This window comes from Apteryx rowi, unplaced genomic scaffold (assembly GCF_003343035.1).
Source record: "Apteryx rowi isolate R43461 unplaced genomic scaffold, aptRow1 scaffold_475, whole genome shotgun sequence".
NCBI lineage: Eukaryota > Metazoa > Chordata > Aves > Apterygiformes > Apterygidae > Apteryx > Apteryx rowi.
Window position 1 is genome coordinate 323,266 of NW_020450733.1, and position 24,459 is coordinate 347,724.

Consider the following 24,459-nt stretch of genomic DNA (forward strand, 5'->3'; position numbering starts at 1 on the left):
GGGAGAGACGGTGGCTCGGGGCCGCCGACCGGGCTGGTGGCCTCTCCGGTGAGAGCGGGACCGCGGCGGGGGGGCCGCGGAGGGGCCCCGCTTGGTCCCGCGCCCCGCACGCCGGGGGACACGGCCCGCGCACCCGGGGCCCCCGCCCCGCGCCGCTGGGTGACCATGGCCTGGGCGCTGAAGCTGCCGCTGGCCGATGAGGTGATCGAGTCTGGCCTGGTGCAGGATTTCGATGCCAGCCTGTCGGGCATCGGCCAGGAGCTGGGCGCTGGGGCCTACAGCATGAGGTAGGTGGGATGCCCTCGCTCCCCTTAACCGTCCGCTCCTCCGCTTGGGGGAGGCACTGGCGAGCCGGGGAGGGAGCGGGGGGGTCGGAGGGGTTGGGGTGGGCGCCACTGCCCCGAGCAGCTGCTTGCCACAGGGGCCATCTGAAGACGGCGACTGAGTTGCCCGTGGGCTTATTGCGGGTGCTGACGGCTCGGTCCTGTCCAGAGGCTGTGGAAGGATGGTTTCATGCTGTGTCCGTGAGGTTTGGGGGCTTTCGGAGAGACCGGGGTGCTCTGCTGTTGCACAAGCCTCGGGACTGTTCCCCAACAAGGGCTTTGGACTGCTCAAAGTTGGAGGGGACGGTGTTGCCATCGCAAAGAGCTGGAGCGTGTGGCTGTGGCAGGGCTTTAATAACGCGGTGGGTAGTAGCTTTGAGTATTGCGGACGTTAAAGTCAAGGGAAAGGGCCTGCGTTTTACGTAGTCCTTGCGTTTCCTCCTCCCTGTGGTGTTCCCCAGGGCTCTGGCAGTTGGACGTGGGGGTAGTTGGAGCTCCAGAGCTGGTCCCGGCGCTGCCTGGAAGCAGGTTACGGGGCTACATGGACCGTCCTCTGCTCTGACGGTGTTTGGCCTCCCACTGTCCTCAAATTGTAGCTAAATCATCCAGCATTAGTCTTGTGCTTCTCATCTGCTGCTGGTTAGGAGGGACCGTTCCTGCTTGCTTTGTTTTTACGCGCTGTGCAGCAGTCGCCCCGGGAGCGTTGCTTCGCCCTAAATAACTGCCCTCCCGGAGGAGCAGCGGCCCACGTCCGTCCAGCGCAGCGGGCTCTGTCCTTCTGACTCGGAGGTAGGCCAAGAGCGAGTGGACCAGGACCCCGAGGGGTGAAGCGCCTAACGCAGAGAGTGTTCGTCATCAGGACCCTGTAGCGCCGGACGCTCGAACTGAATCGCAAAAGTACGCGGCCCTTGCTCCGGAGAACTGTCGTAGCTTGCTTGGTAGCTCTGCTCTCCCGATCCCGGCTCTGGCTGTCCTGCTCGGAGCCGAGCTGCTGCAGCAGCCGTGTCCCGAGCTCGGAGCCTCTGTGCAGCAGCAAGGCCCAAATGGTGTGTCATGCTTGCCGTTAGAGACCTAGTAGTGCTTCGTTTCGGAGTTATAACGAGGAAGCACGATCTGTAGATGAGATGGTGAATTGCCAAGTCAGTTTATGAGCAGCCATGTGCTTCCCCCCCACTGTCCTTTATTAATTGGCTCCATCCTGGGAAGTGTTTTTGCTGGCCAGGACAGGCCTAAGTGCCCTGAAAGGCGTTTTGAGGTCCATAGGTGGAAAAGGCCTGTTGCGGAGCTGGGCGATGGAGCAAGGTGCGGAGCAACCTCGTGCCGCCGACCTGCGGGGACAGGCCAAGCGGTGCAGGGTGCCCGGCGGGAACCGGGGAGCCAGCAAAGGGCTTCAGCGAAGGAGCCGGAGCAGTCGGCACGGCTGGCAGGGGAGCTGCTTGTAGTCTGCAAGAGAACTGCCTTGCCTTAATTTGAAGTGAGAGCTTTATTCGTTCAAAAGCTTGCCCACACAGGTTATTTCGGTTCTACTTGTTTTCATCCTAATGCACCTCGGTTTGAAGTAACCAGGAGGGAGCGCGAGTTGAGATGGATCCTGCGCTGCAGCCCAGAGTGCTGGCGAGGCCGAAGCTGTGCCTGTGGCTGCGGTGGGGACGAAAGGTTGGGGTTTGGTCTCCGATGGGGCTGAGGTTAAGACATTTGGGAGGAGGGACCGGATAAACACGCTGTCGGGGAGCCAAGAGCGGGAGATCAGAGGCGCTTGTAGCCAGGCTGGGTGGAGAAGGCCACTAAGAGCGAACGGTGCCAGGAACAGGCGTGTTCGGCAGTTTTGAGAACTACAGGGCGCTGAAGGGTTGAAGATGGAGCAGGAGCTGGGGAGAAGTTGGCTTGGAGGTGCGAAGATGGAGGAAGCTGTTCTGGTCTCCCCTCCAGCCTGGAGGTGCAGCCGGAAGGAATTCAAATAAATCTTCAGGCGTGTCCCTGGCCTCTCCTCTGCCCAGAGAGAGGCTTTCCCAGGCTGAGCTCACCTAAGGCTCGAGCTTTCTGACAGTGTTGCGATTGGAGACGTTAGATGTCAGGATTCAAAATGTCCCGCTGGGTAATCGCTCTCTGGAAAACAGGCAGGGGAGGGAGAAGAAGGATGGAGGGGAAGGTAACTCCTAGCGTGCCGACATTTTCCAGAGGGAAGCGGCTGGCGTTAGCACGGTGTTGACCCATGCCCTTGCCTCACCGTTAGCCGGGTCCGCTGTGAACGCGCAGTGCGGAGCCGCTCCGTCACCTCTCGCTTCCCCCCGCCGGGGAAGGTGGTGTTAAACGGCAGCTCTTATCGCCCGCAGCCGGCCTCTCCTTTCTCCCAGGGACAAGGAGAGCCGGCACTTTCTCAAAGCTGTTCCTCACTATTATTAGGATCTGTCACAACCTCCTTTTTTATTGCGGTGCTTTAAAACCCTCCAGGCAGCTAGCTGACGGAGTCCCAGGTGCGGGAGAGTTCAGAGACAGCCCGGCTCGTGTGTCCGTCTCCTCTTTATGGTGGCAGTAACACCTCGAAATACAATCGGCGGCTTTTCACAGAAGCGATTCCTCTTTTGTTACCCTCTCGGCCTTTGCCGGGGCTGGGGGGGATGAGTCTGCCCAGGCCCCTAGGCGTTAGGGCAGCAGGAATGAGGCTCAACATGGGCTTAATATTAAGGGAATCGTGGTGACAGTCTCCGTCCGTTGGCCGCGGTCCTGCGGCACTGGACCCGCTGCGGGTGTGTAAGCGGGAGATAATCCCTGTTCCAGGCCGAGTCAACGCGTCCAGCAAGTGGAGAGCGCAGGGTGGCGACTGTTTGCAGACACGAGAATAAGGAGCAACGTTGGCGTTGTCGGATTTTGTCAAGTGAGAGAGATTCAGCGTTTGGTGGCTTGGCAGGAAATGTGAAATGCAAAGAATAGTGGGGGTGGATTTGCTTCCTTGTGGTGGTACCTTGCTGCGAGGTTTGAGCACCGAGTTCGGCTCCCACTTTGCCTTTTCCATTTCTCTTTTGTTGCTGTGAACGCTGGAATCGCGGCTTTGGTTGGTATTTGAGGAGGAGAGTCGTGAAACGTCGAAGTTCCTTTTCCTCCTCTTTCCTCCCCTTAGGTGAGCGGTCCCGTGCTGTGGATGTGCCGCTGGGGTTATCTCGCGGCCGGCAGGCAGCACCCGGCACCGCCAACCCTCCCCTCCTGGAGAGGGCAAGAAGAATTGCTGCGAATCATGTTAGTGCACAGACTTGCCTCCGTTCACACTAAAGCCTAGTGGCTGCGATTCAAAGCTCTAATTGCACAAGGAAATTTTCAGTTAATTTGCAGCTGGTAGCTTGCAAGTAGAAAAACATTTACATCCTTGACCGGTCAAGTGGCCTTGGTCAGAGAGCTGCTACGGCCGCGCCAGCTGCACGCCGGCTAGGAGCGGGGCGGTTGTCCTGACTGCCAGATGTTGGGCTGGAGGTTTCCCGAGGAAGCGGCTCCGCGTGGCTCTGCGCTTTCCCAGAACCAGGCGCCGACCTCTCGCGAAGCTTTTCCGCGCCAGTATTTCCTGATGGTGCAAAACCCGTTTGAGCTACGCGTTCGTGGCAGTCTTCAGTCACGGGCTCGGCGGCTGAGCCGCTCTAGCAGTGACTCCCCGTGAGCAAACCCTTCCCGGCCAGAAGCTGCGCTCCGCTCGGGACTTGCGTGGCCTTCTGAAATCCGACTCGCTTTTTCCAAGACTTTTGTTGACCTAAGCTGCCCGTAAATAGAGCCCGTACCCCTCTAGGTAAGTGTGCTGACCTTTGTGTCCTGACATCTGACATTTTCTCCCTTCTCTCTTGCGGCAACGCCATGTGTCGGGCCCAGGAAGGGGGGCCGATTTCAACAGACATCTTGTTTCCGAGTGTGTCTGTGGCTTTTATTTACTTGCCCCTTGTGGTTTTTCGGTGGCCATTTATTCTCCCTATGGAAGAGGCACGTTTCTCCTTTGGGAATGAGCACTGGTAGGTGGCTTTAGTGATAGCAAGATGAGGGTTGTTGCTAGGATTGGAAGCTTCTTCTCATTTACAGTTTGCGCTGTAGGATTAAACTTTGCGCTTGTTAATGAATCTGAATTCTTGGTATTACTGTTGTTTCCTGGAACTCGGGTATTTAAGGGATGAGAGGTGGCTTTGGAAGTGTTAATTGGGCTTTGGCTCTATAGTTCCACTTGCAGCGTTTTTCTGTAACTGTTTCTTTCCTCTTTTCCAGGAGATTCTCTCCCGTCCCCAGAAATGGAGCGCTTACGCGAAGCGCCTTTCCCCAAAAGCTCGTTAAATTGCCCAGTGAATTCTTTTTCCTTTTAAAGGGAGGTGTGCTATGTCCCCAAGAGTTTCAGGAGTTTCTTCAGGTGCCTTTTCAGTAGCCAGGACCACGTCGGTTTGTCCGCAGAGAAATCCGCTCCCAACAGCTGTTTTTTTTGGCTGCGCCTGCTCTGCCGGGATGCGCCCGGCTGCGAGTCCCGGGGCGTGCGGGGCGATTAGGGAGCTGCTCGCGGCACCTCCATCGCTGAAGGCCTTGCAGCTTCCTGATTCACCCCAAACAAAACTTAAAATGACTTGTCCTAAGCTGGGCGGATGATGGCAGCGTGGAAGACTAGCAGGAGACAGGATGACTGACGTGCCTTCCGCACCGCCTCGGGTCGGGTTGCAGGTAGCAGCCGCGGCTGCGGCGTTTCGCTGCCCCTCGAAGGTGGCTAAGATTTTTCCCCGGAGATGCTGTCTAAGAGTCCGGGCCTCTTCCCCCTCTTTTAAGGGCCTGCTGAGCTTTCGAAGCCCTTGCTGTTTTACAGTGATGCTGTCCCTATAAATATTTAACTTTTTATTGCGCCCTGCAACATGTAAAAACTGACCCTATTACCTGGGTCGTATAGCACAGAAACATAATGGTGTCTAAATGCTCCGGGTTCCCAGCCAAGGAGCTCTCAGCGAAATCCACAGCCATCGCAATCGAAAGGCCGGGAAGCAGCTCGCAGGCCCCATCCGGCCTCTGCGGTAAAGGATCGCTCCGTGCGGACAGGGATATCGGGGTGATGCTTTAACAACCTACCTGTCGGTGCGGTTCCACCGTCCATAATAGCCACCGCCGCCGCTGCGGGGTAGCGACAGCGCTGTTCCTCGGCGGCGCGGCACCGCTTGCTCGATCGTTATTCCTGACTAATTGGGGTTTGACTCTGGTTTGCTCCAGAAATACAGCTGCACGGCCGCCCGCCGTTCTCGCTTTTGCAGCTCCCGGTAAAACATGTCTCGGGTATCGCTTTCCTGGGGGTGTTAGCAAACAGAAATCGAGAGCCCTGGTTTCAAGAAGGGTTTTGAAGTGACGGCTCTGCAGCCCCGGTTGGCGGATATCCACGCGGCGTTAATAGACTTGCTGAGCTTCTGGCGCTCTGAAGAGCAGCTTGACGTATTACAGCAAGCTGCATTGCTAACTTCTACTATGTGACTTGGATCCAGCGTTGTGTAAGAGCTCCCCACGCGCTGGAAGCTGGTGGCCTGAGCCCTCTGGGATGGTGGCGCTTCCTCCCCTGAAAGTCTGGATGACTTTAATGGGCTGGTTCTCCACACGAGGACGTAGTTCGTCCTCTGGGTTATGTAATTTGCTTAATTCCATACGTTTGTTTTCTCCTGCATCGTGATGCATCATCAGTACTGTGCCTGGGGCACCTGGGCAGCTATAAGCAATGTCTAATAAGTTGGGATTTAGGTGGGAGAGGAATATCGGGCTCTGAATATTTCTTCTCCGCTCTGTTCTCTGGCTGATGTTGCTAGCGATAAAAAGCACCTTTCAGCAGTGCTTCTCCTGGGCACGTTCCCGAGCCTGGGTCAGCGCGGGCTGGCAGGAACATGTGTTTTGCTGGTGCTCTGTTCTCCCCTGGTCTTATTAGGAGAGTTTAATACAGAGCTCGTCATGCACTGGTAAGCACTCGTGCTTCAAGTTAGTTCCAGAGCTGATGGGCATCATTATGTGTTGTTTACTTGGGAGAGATTAGTGCTAACAGGAGCGAGGATGGTCCAGCGGCGTGGGGCTGGCGTGGCAGGAACGCTTTTCTCGGGGGCATTGCTGCCTCGGGATGATGGGATACGGATGTAGGAAATGCCCTACGGGGGCAGGCCCTGTCGCCCAGGATTCCCTCTCCTGCGTGGGAAGTGGGAACGGCACGGGAGGGAAGGTTAGAGAGTACCAAAATGGCAAGACTTGGCCATCCAACATAGGGAGAGGTGAAGGAACTGCAAGAAGCTGCCGAGCCGTCCTCCTGCTCGGCTCGGTGCGGAAATGATAGACGTTCCTGGGGCATCTTTGGAAGAAAGGTGGATACTTGATGTCTTGAAACCAAAGGGTTAAAACCCTGTTAGGGTGGAAGCTGGTGTTTGGCCAGATAAGTCCAGTTTTTCCTTGGGAAAACTTTTAATGTTCAACTAAAGGGGGGGGGGGGAAAGCTGACCTTTTAAGGATCTGATTTAACTCCTCCTTCTTGTAGTCCTCTAAGCCTCCAAATCCTGAAGCCTGTAACAGAAGAGGAATGCAGCTTGACCGTTGAGCAGAACTTAGTGCTTTGAAACTACTCTTAAAACGAACTCCTGCTACAGTGAGAATAGCTCTACGGTGAGCGTAGCGCTCTGCTCCCACGCCGTCGTTTTAACCAGGGACCGGCGGGATCTCGCCGCGCAGCCTGGTGGTTCCTTGGCAGCCAATCCAGAGCCCGGAGAGGTCGTGCGCGTGCTCCTGAAGCACGCTTGCCCCATCTCCGCTTTATCCCACGGTCCGTCGATGTGAATGGGTGGGGAGATGTTCTGTTTTATACACTAGGGAGTAATTGCTCTTGGACATCGCTGCGGCTCAAAGCAGCTGCCGAAAGCCAGTCTCGAAAACAATTTCTAATTCTAATTTCTAATAAATGCATGTTCGTATGCTCAGTGGTATCTCCAGGGTTTTTGAAAGTAACGTTATTCGCAAAGCTCTTGTTGCTGCTCGGCCTTTCCGAGCGTGGAAAAAGGCTCTGCGGTCTTAGGTGAAAGTGGAGGCGGCAAACTTTTTGCACAGTTGCAAAGATACGGGGATGTCATCCTCCCCCCAAAAAGGTTGGTAGAATAGGGCTTGAATGCAAGCCCTGGACACCATCTCCGCTTTTCCCTCCCAGCTAGTGCCAGGAGCGGAGTAACAGTATCCGGAGGATGGTGAGCCCAAGCTGGAGCATCTCCATGCTGCTCTGGGGCGCAGTAAGGAGTTCTCTTAAAACTCATCTCATATAATATGATAGCCAGGAAGGTGCCTTGGCCATTGCAGGTTAACGGCTTGTCAGATGCCTCCATAACTTCAAGCCATCCTGCCGGCGTGGGATCGCTCCCCAGAGCACGGTTCCTTGTGCCGTTAAAACGGAGGCTGGACACGGGTCGTGTCAGCTTTCGGGAAACGGCAGCGCCGTAAGGTAAATGGCTGCCTGGAGCAGTCGCCTTCCTTGGCTCTGGTTTATCCCGCGTCGCCTGGAGCGGGGACCTGCAGCGTGGCTTTCACAGCATCGGCTGTGCCGTGCGTGAGGCAAAGCATCCCCCAAAACCGTGGCAGTGCCGGAACCATGGGACTGTGCCACTGAGCGGCTTCGGAAGCTGCCAGGTCCTCTCCTCCATGGGAGTCCCAAATTCTCGGTCGGGATTAGGGGCTGGTTTTGGTGCGGTACCTGGCGCAAAGGGCTCTTGGCTTATTAATGAGAAACTGTTGGGGGAAAGCTCTGCTCCCGCTGCTTTCCCGCTGGAAGGGCTCGTTCCTCCCGCTCTTGCGCAGCCTGCGCAAAGGAGCTCGTTTATCAGCCTGCAGGATTTGCTCCGCAGAGGTTTGCGTGCGTCTTGCTGCAGGTTTCCCCCGCCGTTGCGGAGGGAGGCTCGGCTTGGCTCCCTGACCGCGCACCTCGGGTGACGTGCTCCGAGGTCTCGGCCCCCGCTCTGCGTGACGCCTCCGTTCGCGGGGCCCGTGGGCGGCTTTTGCAAGGGAGGAGGAGGAGGAAAAAACTGGTGACCTTGACCTGAGCAGGATTCCAAATTCCTGCCGCGCCGCTCCTTAGGAGTAAACGAGTTCTTGGCTCCTCTCTCGACTCAAGGTGGTGGCTGAAATTCCTTCGTGGGTTGCAGGCAGGGTGTGGTGGGAGGCTGGTTCGTCCGCTTGGGCAAGGCGCTGATGTTTCTGCGAAGGGGAGGGTTTTTATTTGGCCAAGAGCCTCCTTTTCACGCAGGCCGAGTCCCGCTGCTCTTTCATCTCGAAGCTCTGCCTGGAGGGGAAGCGACGGAGGGAGTTTGTTCCAAATCTGCTGCTTCCCTTCCTCTCCCTCCAGAGTTAAACCAGCACTTTCTGGTTGACAGACCCCCGAACGGAAGGGAAAGCGTTAGGGCCCAGTTTGCACCGCTGGAGGCCGCAGCGGGATACCTCGGGGAAGGGGACGGGAGTTTCTCGGTGCGATACTGATGTCATCCCGCCTTCTCTGCAGCGGCTCTGCACGGATGCACAAGCAGCACAGCAGCCGCACTGCTGGAGGAGCTGGGTTTCCACCGCAAACGCTAACTTGACTGCCTTTTTTAGGTCTGAAGCAAGAAATGGGCGAATCGGATAGGGCAGCTAACTTGAAAAAGGCTCTAGCAAGAATGGGTGTTGGGGTCGTCTCAGCTGCAGACTACTCTGCTTTAATGCTCCTTTGCAAGTCTGCAGAGAGATGTCAGGGTATGTGCTTTTTTTAATTAGAAAAGCACAATGCTTTTCCTAGGAGGGGAAGGAACTAAATGTCAGATGCATCATCCCTCTGTAGCCAGAGCTGAAATGAATATGTCTGGCAAATCTGTTTTCAGCGACGTCCTTGCCCTGCCCATCTTCAAACAGGAAGAGTCGAGTTTGCCGCCTGAAAACGAGAACAAAATTCTGCCCTTCCAGTACGTGCTGTGCGCAGCCACGTCACCCGCAGTGAAGCTCCACGATGAAACGCTCACCTATCTCAATCAAGGTGAGCGAAGCCTGCTGCCTTCCCCAGATCATGTGTCCTTCATTGAAACGCTCCAAGTTTGAACAATAAAATTCCCCCTTTGGAAATTTTCCTTTGCAAATAGAAACCGTCTCGCTATTAAACCCCAGGTTGCTTCTGTTCAGCTACCAGCTCCGACATCTTCCTGCCTGCCCTCGGCTTACTGTGGTAACATAAATTGCCTGTAGGATTTAACGTAATAAAAATCTGCATAGCACAAGATGGATTGTGCAGTTGGTTAACTTCGGGCCCAGTGTATCCACCACACTTCGGAGAACAGGATGAATGAGTCCTGGTCTTGGTCTGACTGCACATGATTTGAGTTAGTAAGGGCAGTTCATAGAAAGCACCACTACAGATCAGTAGAAAGGAGAAGGATTATCTGTTCCTGGAGAGGGGCCTTACGGCAGCGGCCGTTTTCCATGGCCCGTGCTCATATGACCCTGACTAAAACATGGCAAGGAGATAAGTGACGTGTCTAATGTGACAGCAAAAGATGTCAAAATGCCAGAGGAGGGGCAGCAGCGAAGATCCATCCATGACTAATGGCAAGGAGCCTTTGTCTTCTTTCCCTCAGGGCAATCGTACGAAATCCGGATGTTGGACAACAGGAAAATCGGGGAGTTGCCGGAGATAAATGGGAAACTGGTAAAGGTAAGCAGAGAGCGCATGTACGTGTGTCTAGTTGGGACCGTCCGTGCCAGGCGTCATCATCCCTGATGCCATCAGGGAAGCACTTGCAGCTTGAAGACTGTCGGGTTTCCTGGGGGTGACTCTGGACGCTGACTGTTTGTTCCCTCTAGAGCATATTCCGGGTGGTGTTTCATGACCGGCGGCTGCAGTACACGGAGCACCAGCAGCTGGAGGGCTGGAGGTGGAACAGGCCTGGGGACAGGATACTGGATATCGGTAAGTACGTGGGGCAGCATCTTGGCCGGTGGATGCCTGAAGTGTCCCCTGCCAAGCTCCCCGGTCTCTTGACTTTAAAGGACAAAGTGCTATCAGTGTCCTGCAGTTTGAGATAGACAGTGAGATTCATTGGTGCTTCTGTATATTCCCTGTGAATCTCTCTTCCTTCACCTGTTCCGGTCATAAACTGCAGCTTGTTCTCTGTACATGCTCCTACAGATATCCCAATGTCCGTGGGGATCATTGATCCTAGAGCGAATCCAACCCAGCTCAATACAGTGGAGTTTCTATGGGATCCTTCAAAGAGGACTTCAGTGTTTATCCAGGTAAAAGAAGAGGTGTGGGGAAACTCTTCTTGCAGGGGTTTAGGAAAGGAAAATTAAATTTTTCCAAGGGTGAAGAAGTGGGTTTTTGACTCGAAGCTCTGAAATAGCAGCCAGATGATGCAGTGGTAGAAGGATGTAAACTGGAATACACCCTACCCCTGCCCCAAGCACTGCAAGAGTGCGACAGTTCAGGCATTAGTGAGGCACAAGTGCAGCTGTTTTATTTGTGTGTTTGAGAAGAGACTTGGGCCAGCTTTTTCCAAAGGGTTTTATTCCCTTAAGAAAGAGGTCTAGGTGCAGTCTAGCTGCTTTTGAAATACCTGCTACTACCCAGCTCCCACTGGTTTTGGTGATTTAGGTCTCCGTCTTGCTTAGATGCTTTTGCAAATCCCACCAGCTGCTGAAAATACCCCTTGGAAATCTGGCCCTTCCGCCTAGAATAAACTGGCTGCCGAAGGTGGAGGCTGATGCAGCCGAACTCTCTGCCCTGCTGATCCAGGGATCACTTGTAACATTCAGAGGTTGCAAAACTTGCTGGAAGAATGTGGCTCCACCTCTGCTGTGACGTCCCCTTAACTCCTTAGCGCTGGTGTTACTCGGTGTGTTCCCATCCAAGTGCTCTGTTTTGCCCTAGCCGCTGGGCCGCCCTTTAAGCGAGCGCTGTGCTGGCTGGCGCGAGGGGACCGGGGTGTTTGTATGGGACCAGTGAGCACGTATTCACCCGCAGCAGCCGTATTAACAGCGGGATGCCTTGGCTTCCCTCAGGTTCACTGCATCAGCACGGAGTTCACCATGCGGAAGCACGGAGGAGAGAAGGGGGTGCCCTTTCGGGTCCAGATAGACACCTTTAAGGAGAATGAAAATGGGGAGTACACGGAGCACCTGCATTCTGCCAGCTGCCAGATCAAGGTCTTCAAGGTACCTCAACCTGCTGTGCACACACAGATCCAGTCTGTGTCCTTCCCCCTGTAGGAAACGAACTGGGAGTTGATCCCGAGTCCCTCCGCAGCCTCGGCAAATGTCGTGAGCGCAGGACCATGGCCTGGCTTCCAGGCAGACCGGACTCTCCATCCTTCTCCTCTTGCGTTGCCCCTCTCTCCCTGCCAGTCTGGTTCCTGTGCGTCCATCGAACCTGGATGCCGTTGTGGCTAGCAAAACCAATAAGCCAAGAACAATGTGCCGGGGAGAAAGCGGGTTACGTTGCCCCTCTCCAAAAGCTCCTAGGTTTAGCCTTGAGTCTAATCACCTTGGAGATCCTCAAAGAGATCTTGGTGTCTGACCAAACTCCCCATTTTATTGTTACCCAATTCCTGCTGTGGCTGTGACTCCTGGTGGTCCATCCGCAGCCGGACGCTGCAGCGGCGCAGGCAGCTGCTCTCTGTTGCGAGCTCTTTGCAGCGAGCCCAAAGCCCCGATCTGGCTGTGGAAGCCCTGAAGCAGCACGCGCCGGCGTAGACGACATGCCTGGCTGTGGGTGGCCGAAAGCGGTGCGGCTGACGCTGTGAAGCCCAGGTGTCACGCCGGAGGGCAGCCCGGAGCAGCTGTGTGGGTAGTTGGCGGGGGCACACGGTGCCCACGCTGTCTGGTACATGAACGTCATCTTGGAGAGGCTCCATTTCCCTGTCCTCCCTGTAACATCGTGCAAACTCTTGGCCGTGGTCCTCGGTTCTTCTCCCTTTAGGGCCCTTGGCACGCGGCTGAGTCCGTTGCCTGGCCGGGAGCCTGGGCTGTTTTGCAGTTTTGCCGTGAAGTTGCTGTGGGGCGTTGGGCAACGCGTCTCGCCTGTGTTGACTTGGCTTTTTCCTCCCCCCCCCCCTTCCTCTCTTCTGTTTTGCCTGCTCGGATTATAAAATTTCGGAGGCAGGAGTGTGAGTTGTCAGGGCCTGTCCGAGCCCTGGCTGCTACCTTGGTGCAAACGGCCTGGATGGCTGCAGAGCGCTGAGTTAGGGGACGAGGCCGGTTACGAGCGAGCGCCCGGAGGAGCGGTGGGATTTGTGAGGCATCTGCCTACGCGCTTCTGCTGAGCTGCAGCTTTTCGTGCCGCGGGATGTTGGGGGGATTTTTTTTTTTTTATTTGCTTGTTTTTTCCTCCAACAACCTTGACGCGGGAGAGCCCCCAGCAGTAGCTGGAGTCCCCACAAGCGAAGCTCCCCCCGAGGATCGCCCGGCCGGGGTCTGTGCTCGGGCCTGGGGCTGAAGCGATCCGTTATGTTCGCGCCCCCCCCCGGTTACGGTTCCGAGTTTGAAAAGCTTCCGCTCTAGAACGGAGCTTCACCTGCCGCTGCTCCTACCGGCCGCTCTCCGGCGCTGCCCCGGAGGCCGCTGCAGGGCCGCGGTGGATCACGGGGAGCACCGGGCTCGGCGACAGCCGCCTGCCGGAGCCCTTCCCAGGGCTCCCGACTGCTGGTATCGGCCTTGTCCGCCGCTCGTGAGATGCGGCCGCTCTCCCGGCGCTGCGATCGCGGTGGGGGTGGCGAGCTTGACGCGGTGCTCGCGGTTCCCCGGGCCTGGGTGCGACCTGTTCCCCGCAGGGTCTCCTTCGTCTCCGGGTTGCTGTGTTATATTTGGGCTCCTGCCCTGGTCTTTCCTTTCTCCCTTCAACCCCTCCAAACTGGGTGTGTGTCTGTGCTTTGAAAACAGCCTCTGATCCGTGCTCTCCGGGGTCTGGAGCGCAGATCCTTCTCTCCGGAGGCAACAGTGTTGACCATGGAAACTGGGAAGATAATAGCAACCGTTAGATTTTCCTGGCTGGAAGTGGCTGGTTAGACTGCAGCTAAGGGCTTGGTGGCAGTGGGGTGTCCGGTCTCCGCTTCGCTGTCCGGAGGAAGAGTGAATCCAGGGTTCGCCTGCCCCGGGCTGCGTTTGATTGCTGAAGTTCGGCTGCTGCTCAACCCCGTTGTTTCTGGCGGTTGCGTTGCGATAACCAGATCGTGCAGATTTAAAAAGCAGAAAAAGGGAGGAGTTGCAGGAGGAGCAGTGAAACGCGGCTCCGTCTATTGTTTAGTTGTAAAGAAACAAATTAGGGAATGCCTGATTTGGAGCTGGAAAGAACGGGAAGGCCGTGGTGACACCTGGGCATATTTGCAGTCCTAACGCTCCTCTGCTAGTGCCATGGCTGCACGGATACGCTCGTGTGGCACCCACGTGTCGGCAGAGCGCTCTGGCCTGCGAAGGCCAAATTTCTTCCGTCCAAATCCAAACTGAGGAGCCAAGGCAGAGTCCGTCCACAGCCAGAAGTTTTAAGGGGAGCCCCAGAATAGCTTGGGTGGTTACGATGCCTGTGTCGCCTATTTGCTCCTTCCCTCCTCCTTGCCACCTCTTAAAGCCGTGCGATTGCGCTGCAGTAAACGTAACCCAGCTCAGACGTGTGCTTCTCACCTCCGCAAGGCCAGGGACTGCTCTTTGTGCCCTTGACGCCAACGCGCGCTACGGCCTTGTCTCAGACTGGGAGAAGTTTCTTCTGTAAGATGTTTCACCTCCCCGTTCGGATGCTCTGGAATCGAGGGCTGTTTTTAGGGCTCTGGGTAGATTAGGATATTCACATTAACATGGGAAGGGCTGTTACAGGACTGATGCTCTCCCTATATTTAATTCCCTGGGCAGCTCGTCCCAGCTCCCTTCCTTTTTCCTCTGTAAAGCAACAAGTGGGTGAGTCCGAAGAGAAGTTACCGTGTCTGGTCTTTGCATTTACCGTAAATCTAACTTTCTGCTGACTCTTATCCACGTTGCCCAACGCTGGTGTTCTGACAGAAATATCTCCTTTCCAGCCCAAAGGAGCTGATAGGAAACAGAAGACGGACAGAGAAAAGATGGAGAAGCGAACGCCTCATGAGAAAGAGAAATACCAGCCTTCCTACGAAACCACGATACTCACAGAGGTGGGGTGCTCTGTCAGGCAGCAAGAGGCTTGTTACTTTAACCAAATCTGGCTTGCTTTGGTCACAGGAGGCAAGAAACTGGGTGTTGTGTTGCGAGCTGAAATGCTGTGAAACGTTTGGCTAAGTTGTTATAGCTGGGAGACGAAAGCAAGAGAAATTTTGTAGGCAGAGGAGGCATTTCTTGCTAGACGTGAAGAAGGGCTCGTGTGCCTGGAAACTTGCTGTTTTTTTCCCCCCGCACTGTAACAGATGATCTAATAAAAGATTTTACCTCTACCTGCAGACTTCGTTTTGCATGTGTGGCTACTGGCCACCTAGATCCTGAGTCAGCAGGAAAAACCCCTGTTGTTTTCTTCCTTTGCTGGTAGAAGGTGTCAGTCTATTAAAACATGATCTTTTGAAGTGTCAGTGCCAAACACCCCTAACTGCCCTGGGGAGGGAGCCCTTGTCCTACCCCACGTGAACGGGCCTGAGCTCAGCCTCCAGCTGCGACTTCGCTTGCTTCGTGAAGGTGCTTTGGCCGCTGCTTGTTGCGTAGGTCAGCCCTGTGCCGGAGAGATGATTTGGATCCCAGATCTCCCTGTATTTGAATTTTGTGACTTCTGGCCTTCTGAGCTGACAGCTCGCTTAGCCTGAGCTTTGTGACCTCCTGCAATGAGTTGGCTTGACTTCTTCTAATCCCCTGCTTTATTCTGCGGTTCCCTTTCGTAGCAGGTTGTCAGTCAACAAATAGGTATTAACCTGCGCTGAGCAGAGCAGGTGCGTGCGCTTGTTGAAAGCAATCCTGTGACTCTGCTGGGTTTTCCTTTCCAGTGTTCTCCCTGGCCAGAGATAACGTATGTCAATAATGCGCCATCCCCTGGCTTCAACAGCTCCCACAGCAGTTTTTCCATCGGTGAAGGGTAAGTCTGGAGGGCGCGAGGAGGTTGCCTGGCTGCCTATCGATTTCTGGCTTGCACGAGAGATTGATGTGTCCGAGCTGGCGGTGAGCAGTAGCGAAGGAAGCGCCTGGTCCAAGACGCGAGGAAGAGGGAGCAGCCTGCTCGGAGGCAGCGTCGGTGAAAAAGGCCCTTGGAGATGAGTGCCGTTACCTTCCCTGACTGCCGGCCAGCTCGACTCGTGCATGAGGAGTGTGTGCGCGTTTGACCAGCGCTTTCCCCTGCATTCCCTTTCCAGCCTGCTTCCCTCTGCTTTTTCCCATCATGTTAATACTCTCATATCCATATCAGCCATTTGTTCTTGCAAATATTTTGCCGCAGCGACGGTGGTATTGCCAGTGGCATTCCCGCAGTCACGTAGCTGTCTGCAGCCCTTGCGTTTCAGCGCGCTGGTCTCTGCGTGGCACGTGCGCCAGCCGGGCACGGGGCTTGGGAGGGCGGGTGCTGCGCTGCCTGCCCGGATCCTGGGCCAGAGAGGGAAGAGCGCTGCTAACCCTGTGTTCTGCTCTGTCTGCCTCTTTTCCCCAATCTAGAAACGGCTCCCCAAACCATCAGCCTGAGCCACCCCCTCCGATCGCAGATGTAAGTCACACTTCAGGTGTTATGCTTGTGGTAAGGATGGCACAAAGATCAGAAAAGGGGGTTTTATGATGGAGCGGTGGTGGGTTTATCGGCGGCTGCGTTCTGGAGTTCGCTGGGGCAGGGGGAGAGGGGTGTCTTTGCATCCGGGCTGGCTGATTGCTGGCCAGAGCGGTGGGATGGGGCCAGGCCAGGCATTGATCTACAAAGGCTGTTACGCAGCAAACCTGAGCTTGCGTAAAACAGGCCGGAGGCTGTTCTCGTTACCGGCTTTGGGGAGTTACAGCTTTCATTGACTCCTGGCTGGAAAAAGACGTGACGGGGTGACAAATCTGCAGCACAGTCCGCCTTCACTTATGGCATTGATCTTCACTGGTGCTTTCCCCTTTGCTGCTCTCCTCTTTCTCTGCACCTCTGAAATCTTTTAAATCAAATCAAAAAATATCCAGGCCGCAGCCTTCATTCTGCGTGTGACCCTGGCGCGCTTGGGTCTGGATTTAAGACTGTGATTATAAACACCGATTCAGTTGACCTGTGATTGTCCCTCCGTGGAAGTGTGTTTCCACATCGCCCCTGAGGCTGTGACCCTTCTCTTCCTGCATTGCAGAACCTCTTGCCAACGAGCACGCCCCAGGAGGCCCAGCAGTGGCTGCACCGAAACCGCTTCTCCACCTTTTCACGGCTTTTCACAAACTTCTCAGGTAGGTTTCGACAGCCCCTCCTTGTCTGCCCCCTCCCTCCGGTTGCTCCTGAGGCCGTCTGCACCTTAGGGTTGCAAATATAAATGTTTCAAAATATCGTTCTTTTGTAACACAATAAAACTTGGCTACCTGAAAGCTGTGTTCTTCGTTTCTCACCTTGCTTTTGACGGACAAAATAGTGGGGACTGCGACGGTTTCTCTTCCAAAACTTTACAGCACCCCCCGATTCTAAAACAGGCTGAGAAATGCTGATCTGGTGCACGCTGGGGGATAATGCTGTGTATAAAGAAATGTTTCATATTTATTTTCCTCTCCTTCCCTAGTGATACTGTCTCCATTATCCAGGGTCACAGAGGCGCTGGATAGCAAGCTGTAAAAAGAAAAACACTGATAATGCAGGACACGCAGTTGTACCAAAACACATTCTTGCAAAACCAGTCTGGAAAAACTTGCAAACGTCCTTCTGTGGGAAGGGAGGGGGGTTATTAGCAGAAAGAGTTCGGGCATGGTGTGAGCTCGGTGAGTGGGAGGAGGGAGTGCTGGCACGGCCGTGGTGTCCAGACCTCCCCCCCCTAGATAATCTGGGCTTGGCTGTGTGACTTCTCCTCTTGATTTTAAATTTCTAGGTGCAGATTTACTGAAGCTGACCAGAGAAGATGTTATCCAGATCTGTGGCCCTGCAGATGGCATCAGGCTCTTCAATGCGTTAAAAGGACGGTATGTTTTATGCTGTAAAAGCTGATCGTGGACAGTAGACGACTGTATTTATTTTAGGCTGCTTGCTTGGGACTTAATATTAGAGAGAACAGAGAGTTTTAATCTTTCTGAACCTGTTTCAGTCCAGTTTGACAACTTAGCCAGCAGGATAGCCACTCCAGAGACAACCTGGGGGAGAAAATCCACGTGAGGGAGAAGTATTAGAAATGCTCTTGCCCTTTGAGGGAGAGGGGGGACAGATTTGGTCCGTGTGTACCTCACTAGACATCAGAGAATCCAGACACAAGACAGGTTTCTTCTGTCCTCTGAAATGCCTCTAAACCTGTCTCAGTGGAATAGCCTTCCTGTAAAAGGAATATTCCTTTGCACCTTTCTCTGAAAAAACTAGGCCTGCTGTTTAACTCGGACCTTCTGCCTGAGTTGGGGCATTTCAAAAGCAACTGTTGCAGCCGGGCGGAGAGGCCCGGAGCACGTGGCGGGCCGTATCCTGGCGGGAGGCTCTGGGGAGGTATCGGCGCAGATTTCTGATGCGGGGCAGCAAGAGCTGCGCGTGTGGAGCATTCCAGGGAGTTAATGCCCTGTTTCTGATGGCTCTCGAGATAGCACTGAAACGTTGCAGCTCTGTGTTGGGGAGAAGGACACGGAGGGCAGGGGACACTGGCTGCTTTTGCACTGCAAAGCGAGACTCTACTTTGAGCAGCGTGCGTGTTGTCAGCAGGCCTCGGTCTGTACCGCAGCTGCTCTGTCCTCGGAGTGGACCGGATGAGTGAGCTGCTCGGTAGCCAGTTGGCCACATCCCCATGCCAACTTGATCCCCTCCTCGTGCACAATCACCTCGCGCTGCTTCAGCCAGGTGGGGACAGCCACAATGCCTCTTTCGGTTTTGCCTGAAGATGGAGGAGTCCATGGAGCTGCTCTTTAGCTTCTGAGGATATTGGAGAGAGAAGAGTGTTGGCCAAGTGTCAGGGGAGCTAGGTGAGTCCTCGAGCCCATTCGACGGCATTCATTTGCTGCTCTGCCTGTAGGATGGTGCGGCCCAGACTGACTATCTACGTGTGTCAGGAGTCCCAGCAGCTGAGGGACCTCCAGCAGCAGAAACATGAGGACGGGGACACCGCCAGCAGTACTTTCTTTGGTAAGGGCTGCTGTGGGCGCACGTGCTTGGGTTGCCGCAAGTGGGGCAAGGGGGAGAAACCAGCAGCAGGGTTCAGCAAACAGAAGTGCAGGAGCGTCCATGAGCTGTCAGCAAGCGTCACCTAGCAAAGGGCCCCTCTCCCAGGCTGCTTATTTTACTGGAATACAGTTAATCTGCGTAGCAGCTTGAAGAAGGTTTCCTTCTGCTTTCAAGCTGCTACGCCTTGTGTTGGCTGCTGTCATTCTTTTCTCCTCGCTGCGAGGAGGCAGCAAGTTCACGTGCAAGCTAATGCAGGCTCTGTAGGCAAGCAAAAGGGCTGTGGCTCCGCTGTGCGCCCTGTCCTTCGGTAAGGGTGGTGTAAGGTTGCGGCGAGCCCTTTACTTGCTCCCATCCTATCCAGCTGATTTTTCTCCTTGCCAACCGAATGGGTGGCTGCAGAATCTCACTGTTGGCATTTTGCCTGCGCTAAACTGACAAATGATAGCTCCGGTGAGAATCCAGCATTGCCCAGACAACAATGAGTGACCTACATTTGTGGAGCAGCCAGGCGCCAGTTTATCCACCTCCATGACTGAAGCGGCGAGTGTGAAAGCAAACGGCTCGTCCTTTCCTTGCCCTGTTCCAATTCAGATTCCTCTCGCTTCCCTGCAGGAACTGCCTTGCAGGAGTGGGAGAAAGGGGGAGGGGGGGGGGTTCTGGGGAGGTGCCAGAACGGCTTTTCCATCCTACTGTGATTGGAAACTGCCAGGATTGGTGCCAAGTCTTGCTCGACTGATGCTAAGTCAAAATGGAAGGTTTGGGGGCGAGGACTGCATAAACACAGAGCGAGCGTTGCAGGACAGTGGCGACGACCAAGTTGCTGCAGAGTTGTTGCTTACATAGCTCAGGGCAGCCCTGCAGTGAGAGCAGAGGGCAGAGACCCTTGAGCTATAATTGCGTACAGAGTTAGCAGCTGGGGCTTGGAAAGATGATAGCCACGTGAGATGGACACGGCGGAGCAGGTGTTCAACCTCCTGGAAAGCAGGGCTCGATCGCCTGTGCCCAGCCCTTTCCCAGTGTGGCTGTGATGCTTCTGGGCACGAGCTGTGTCGTGCACGAGCGAAGCTGCCTGTTTGCAGCGCTCCTCTGCACAGTCTTGTCCCCGGGTTAGCGTGTGTGGGGCTAGCTTAAGTGTCTCCGCATCCATCGTGTAGACACGGAAGTCGTACTGGCGTCTAGCTGTAATAGTTCCTGTCCTTCTTGTAGTGTACCACGCTATTTATCTGGAGGAGCTGACAGCGGTGGAACTGACGGAGAAATTAGCCCAGCTCTTCAGTATCTCTTCTCGACAGATCAGCCAGATTTACAAACAAGGTCCAACAGGGATCCACGTGCTGATCAGCGATGAGGTAACAGCTTCTAGGTGCTACCCAGGAACTTCCTTGCTACCACGTGAGCTAGCTTGTTTCAGCTGATTCATGCCTGCTTATACTCTGAGCTCTGCTGCGGAGATTGCCCAGGGCCCCAGAGGAACAGGTCCCTGAGCCTGCCCGAGCAGGTCTTCAGGAAGGGCCGTGCTCAGGTCACCTCCAGTTTCCCAAGGGTCAGAGATGATTGTTGGAGCCTGCAGAGCCAGGGATGTTGGGACTCAGGTTTGCTATAGAAACAGAGAGATTGCTGGGAGACTTTGCTCTGAGTAGCATCCTGGAATGTGATCATTTGTCTCTTGGCTTGCTGGTTCAGTTCTGCAGAGATGGAGGAAGGAATAAATATTTATGGCTAGTGCATTTCCTACCTCCCAGAGCACTGAGCTCTCCTGACTGAACCTTCTAGCCCTTTCGGTACTCTAAATCTGTGCCCATCACTGACAGAATGACAGAATGCGCAGAGGAAACAAAGCCTTCACTTACGCCTGTGAAGCACTTAGGCTGTGTTTAAATACATTTTTCAACTAAGCTGGTTTTCATGGCTTCTTTCAGATGATACAGAACTTCCAAGATGAATCATGTTTTGTTCTGGACACCATGAAAGGTGCGTAAATGTGTGCGTTCTGCGTTATTTCCCCTCCGTACTTCTCGGGGAAGAAGAATCCAGCAGATTGCTTTCCAGTTGTGGGTGTTTCATGAGCTCTGCTTCCTTTGCAGCTGAAACCAATGATAGCTACCACATCATCTTAAAATAGGAGGGGACTGGATGAGGAACGTGTGCGGTCCCCTCGTCACGCACAAAGACCCTTCACTTACAGCACAAGGACACGAGCAGAGATCTGGAAATTGCTGGGCGCCTTCTCGAAAGACCCTGATCTGTTGGTTACTCTTCTGGACTTTCTCGCGGGCGACCTCCTTGCTCTTACGGCATGCAAGCTGCCGTTGATGGTAACATGCTGCTTAACTGCTGGAGCCGTGAGGCTAAAGTTCCCAGGTTGCACTCTCACGTAGCTATCGGTAGAAATTTGCCATGGGGACATAGGACCTGCGTAAGGGCTTTTCTGTGGCAAACGTGCTCTGCTTTTCTGAGAGGCATCGGCTCCCGTGACGCTCAAAGCCTGGCGAGTGAACATTGATGAAACCGGCCCAACAGACACTTTCTCTCTGGCACATGCTGAGCTGAGCAGGTCTCAAATGTGCTGCGTACTGCGCTGATGGAGTGGTAGGCTAGGGCTGGGGGTGGGTGGGGTTTTTTAATTATTTTTTTAAGCTTTCCTTTAATATTACAATGCATCTGTCAGACAAAGGTGGTGACTTCATTTTCTCCTCTCCGCCCACCCTGAAAGTGGTGTTGACTTTGTGCATGGGTGTGGTTGTGGCGCCATCGTTCCCTTGCGAGTGCTAAGGTTGTCAGGAACTTTATATACAGATTTAGTTTGTACGGATGTATACAGTCGGAGCAAAACGTGGAGTGAAGCGAAGTGAAATTGGATAAAGAAATAGCTAACTAGTTCGGTCTGTGGGATTTTTTTTCTGCATGTTTTAAGAGTCTCAAGGGGAAGGAAGGAAGACATAGGTGTCCCTAATGAAAATTTGAGTGGTAGCTGCATGCTGGCTTGATTTCTGCCCCTGCATCCCCCTGCCCAGTCTCCATAGCTGACCGGTGCTGGTCGAGCCCTGCGTGCACTGAGGAGGAATTAGACGAGTCAGAAGGGTTTAGACAAACCTGTTGGACTTGACGGTGACAAAAGTGCCTACGTACAGATGGCCAGGACAGCGGTGAGCAGGCACTGGATGGTCCTTCTCTGTCCGTAGGATCATGGTAGAGATTGAGATGCCCTGGATAACACCTGCCTCTTAACCAAGTGGGACTTATTAGTGGGACTTAGAATGTTTTGGGCAAAATAAGTAGGAAAAAAAATACGCTATAAATCAGGCGTCTTGTTTGAAATAAGGCTGCAACAAGAACCAGCACAGGGCAGAAGATGTAGATCCGGGCTCAGGCCAGGGAAGGTCCCACGGGGTGAGCGAAGGCACTGGTGTATGCGACAATCTGACAGTCACATCCCTGCTGCTAAAATACTGGCTGCTCTTCTTTATTTATAAGCCATAAAATAATCAGTTCCTGACATCCTTGTCCGTCTCCTAAAAAATTATGTCTTTTCCTTGGAGATGCAAATCGAAATACCTGAAACGAATGGGAGCCGGTGGGGGTGGGAAGGCCAGACCTTCCCGTCCTGCGCCAGCCGAGCGCCCGTGGCCTCGGTGCGTTATTCTGCCCGCGTGCAAAGGGCCTGTAGACCCGTAGCTCTCTAGACGCAGTTCTTCAGAACCTCATCTGCTCCCCCTCGCCCCCAAAATCACCTCCCAGCCACGTCCAGGCCTGGATAGCAGAGGGGTTGGCGAGGAACCGAATGGTCCTGAGCTCGATCCTGCAAACGGTCTGTGCGGGTCGGCGTTGCAACGTTTTGGGGAGCAACGGAGGAAGAAAGCTGGGTGCTGGCCGCACGACAGCCCTCGCCGCCCAGCCGTGTTCACCCGGTGCCGAATTAACTTTGGTGCCGGAGTGGCTGAGTTTCGTTTCAAAGCTGCCGGTGGGTTATTCCAAGCCAGGAACGGAGATGCAAGCGCTCTCCGAACCGCTGTGGATCCCGACGCGAGCGGCCAAGGCCTCGCGCTGTAAATCAGCTGGGGGCACCGATGCCAGGAAAAGCCATGTAAAAACTGGGTTTGCTCGCTTCTCTGCGAGCAGTGCAGCGTGCTGAGGGGTCGACGGGCGGCGACCTCGGCATGCGGAGGGGCTGGTGTTCGGGCAGCTCGCCTTTTGTATGTATTTTAGTACGCCCGGCGATTGGGAAGATGTGTATTTTAATCCTGGCTTTTGTTTGGTTTTGTTTTTTCCCTGTTAGTATGCAAGAAGTTTAATAAGACATGTACAATAGCGACATGGACTTGGTAAACTTTTTCTATCGATGTTTCTGGGTGTGTACAGATTCTTTTAATTCATCGGCCGAGTGATCCGTCTCTCCGCGGTCGTACGTGGCGGCTCGGGGAGGAGAAGGAAAGCTCCCAGCCGGACGAGGTAGCAATGAGCCAGTCCTTCCTCCACCCCGGCTCCTCGCCGGGAAGGAGGGAGTCGGAGTGGGCGGACGAAGAGGCTTTTTAATCGAAACGTGCTTTGCCTGAATAGCTTTCCTATATGAATAACTTGACCTGCTTATTAGTTAATTACTCGGCTAATCCTTAATCCAGCGGGGAAGCGCTGTGGCTGCTTGCTGAACCCTTCTGGAGATGAACACGTTCGAAGGGGCTCCATCCCCGCCGGTCCAAGGTGAGTGACGGGTCTCCAGTGGGAAAAGCCGAAGGGTGGAAACGCCAGGGATCCCGTGCATCCCCTGCGGTGTCCATGCAACGTTTCGGTGCGCAAGCGTCCGGCTGGCTGGGAGGAGGAGGAGGAAGGTGCGGGCTTGGTGCTGGGCGGCTTTCTGCCCCCTTGGGCTGTCGCACTGGGTGGGCGCAAGGCCACGGTGGGCACCTTGGAGCTGGGACGTGGGTGAACGGAGGCGAGCGCCCAGCTCAAGCTGCTCACCGAGCCCGCGGCCGGCCTCAACCCGGCCTCCTTAAGCCGTCTGAGGCTCAGCTTATCCAACTGCTGCTCGACTGAGCTGCCCTTTGGCCTCTCCATCGTTAAAGCTGCAGCTGTTCACTTATTTCTGAAATAAGGCGCTTTTTGCCTATTCCTGCTGTTTCTAGCCTTGCTAATCTCTTGTCTAGACTCCTCCGTAATACAGCTTCTGGCCACCTCATTTCTTCCAACTGGATTTCCGTTTTATCCCAAATGCTGCCCTGCTCCCGTCGCTGCACCTGGGAGCCTTCCCGGTCCCGCCAGGCTCCGGGGCTCCCCTTAGCCCTCCCGCGGAGCGGATTTGCTGCTGCTCCCCGTTCTCTCCCTCGAAGGTTTGTGGTTGTAAAGCCGAGATAGAGAGGAGCCCCTGGGCTCCACAGCAAGGTCTCGCAAGGGTGTAAAACCCCGCAGCCCCTAAAGCCCCCTGTGCATCCTCCTGCTAAGCCGGGAGGGTGCATGCTGAACCCCATTTGGCTGGGGGAGAGGGTGCAGGGGGGATCCTTGGCACTACTTCAGGGGGCTGCAAAGGGGGGAGTGGGCCAGGCCTTGCATCCCCCCCTCTTCCCCCCCCCCTCCAGGCCTTGCATCCACCCTCCACCCCCTGCACAGCGCTCGCCCTAGGGCCGCTCCCTGCAGCGCATGGGCAGACCTCGCCCCGCACTACATTTCCCGGCGTTCCTTTCGCCCCCTTCCGCACTACATTTCCCGACGTGCCCCGCGGCGCCGGCGCTGCCCGAGAGGGGAGAGGAGGGGGGTGGAGCACCGGGGGCCGCGCCTCCAGCTCCCAGCCTCCCCGGCGCCTCGCGCCTCGCTTTCCCGGCATGCCGCGGGGCGGGCGCGGCGCGGGCGTTGGCGGGGGGGCGGCGCCCGTCACGTGACGAGGTCTATATTAAGGGC

At 55.1% G+C, this 24,459-nt stretch overlaps 1 protein-coding gene across 2 annotated transcripts; it reads left to right on the plus strand.

Moving 5' to 3' along the window:
* Positions 1-15: 15 nt before the first annotated feature.
* TFCP2 (transcription factor CP2) lies at positions 16-21,447 on the plus strand. Of its 2 annotated transcripts, none has more exons than XM_026078251.1 (15): positions 16-287; positions 9,179-9,330; positions 9,926-10,002; positions 10,152-10,257; positions 10,477-10,583; positions 11,349-11,501; positions 14,351-14,461; positions 15,275-15,363; positions 15,933-16,011; positions 16,586-16,679; positions 17,306-17,396; positions 18,422-18,531; positions 19,777-19,919; positions 20,490-20,541; positions 20,655-21,447. In XM_026078251.1, exons 1-15 carry the CDS (start codon positions 166-168, stop codon positions 20,690-20,692), a joined length of 1,524 nt encoding a protein of 507 aa, XP_025934036.1. In that variant the 5' UTR covers positions 16-165; the 3' UTR covers positions 20,693-21,447. The 2 variants fall into 2 exon arrangements, with proteins under 2 accessions (XP_025934036.1, XP_025934037.1); XM_026078252.1 differs by having other exon boundaries at positions 18-287; positions 15,933-15,981.
* The last annotated feature ends 3,012 nt before the right edge of the window (positions 21,448-24,459 follow it).

What these genes read in the sequence shown, in the direction of transcription:
- TFCP2 (XM_026078251.1), top strand. Translation starts at nt 166, where the DNA reads ATGGCCTGGGCGCTGAAGCTGCCGCTGGCCGATGAGGTGATCGAGTCT. An exon ending in GGACTTCAGTGTTTATCCAG is followed by an intron (nt 10,584 to 11,348) that starts GTAAAAGAAGAG and finishes GGCTTCCCTCAG; the next exon opens with GTTCACTGCATCAGCACGGA. An exon ending in CGCCAGCAGTACTTTCTTTG is followed by an intron (nt 18,532 to 19,776) that starts GTAAGGGCTGCT and finishes TCCTTCTTGTAG; the next exon opens with TGTACCACGCTATTTATCTG.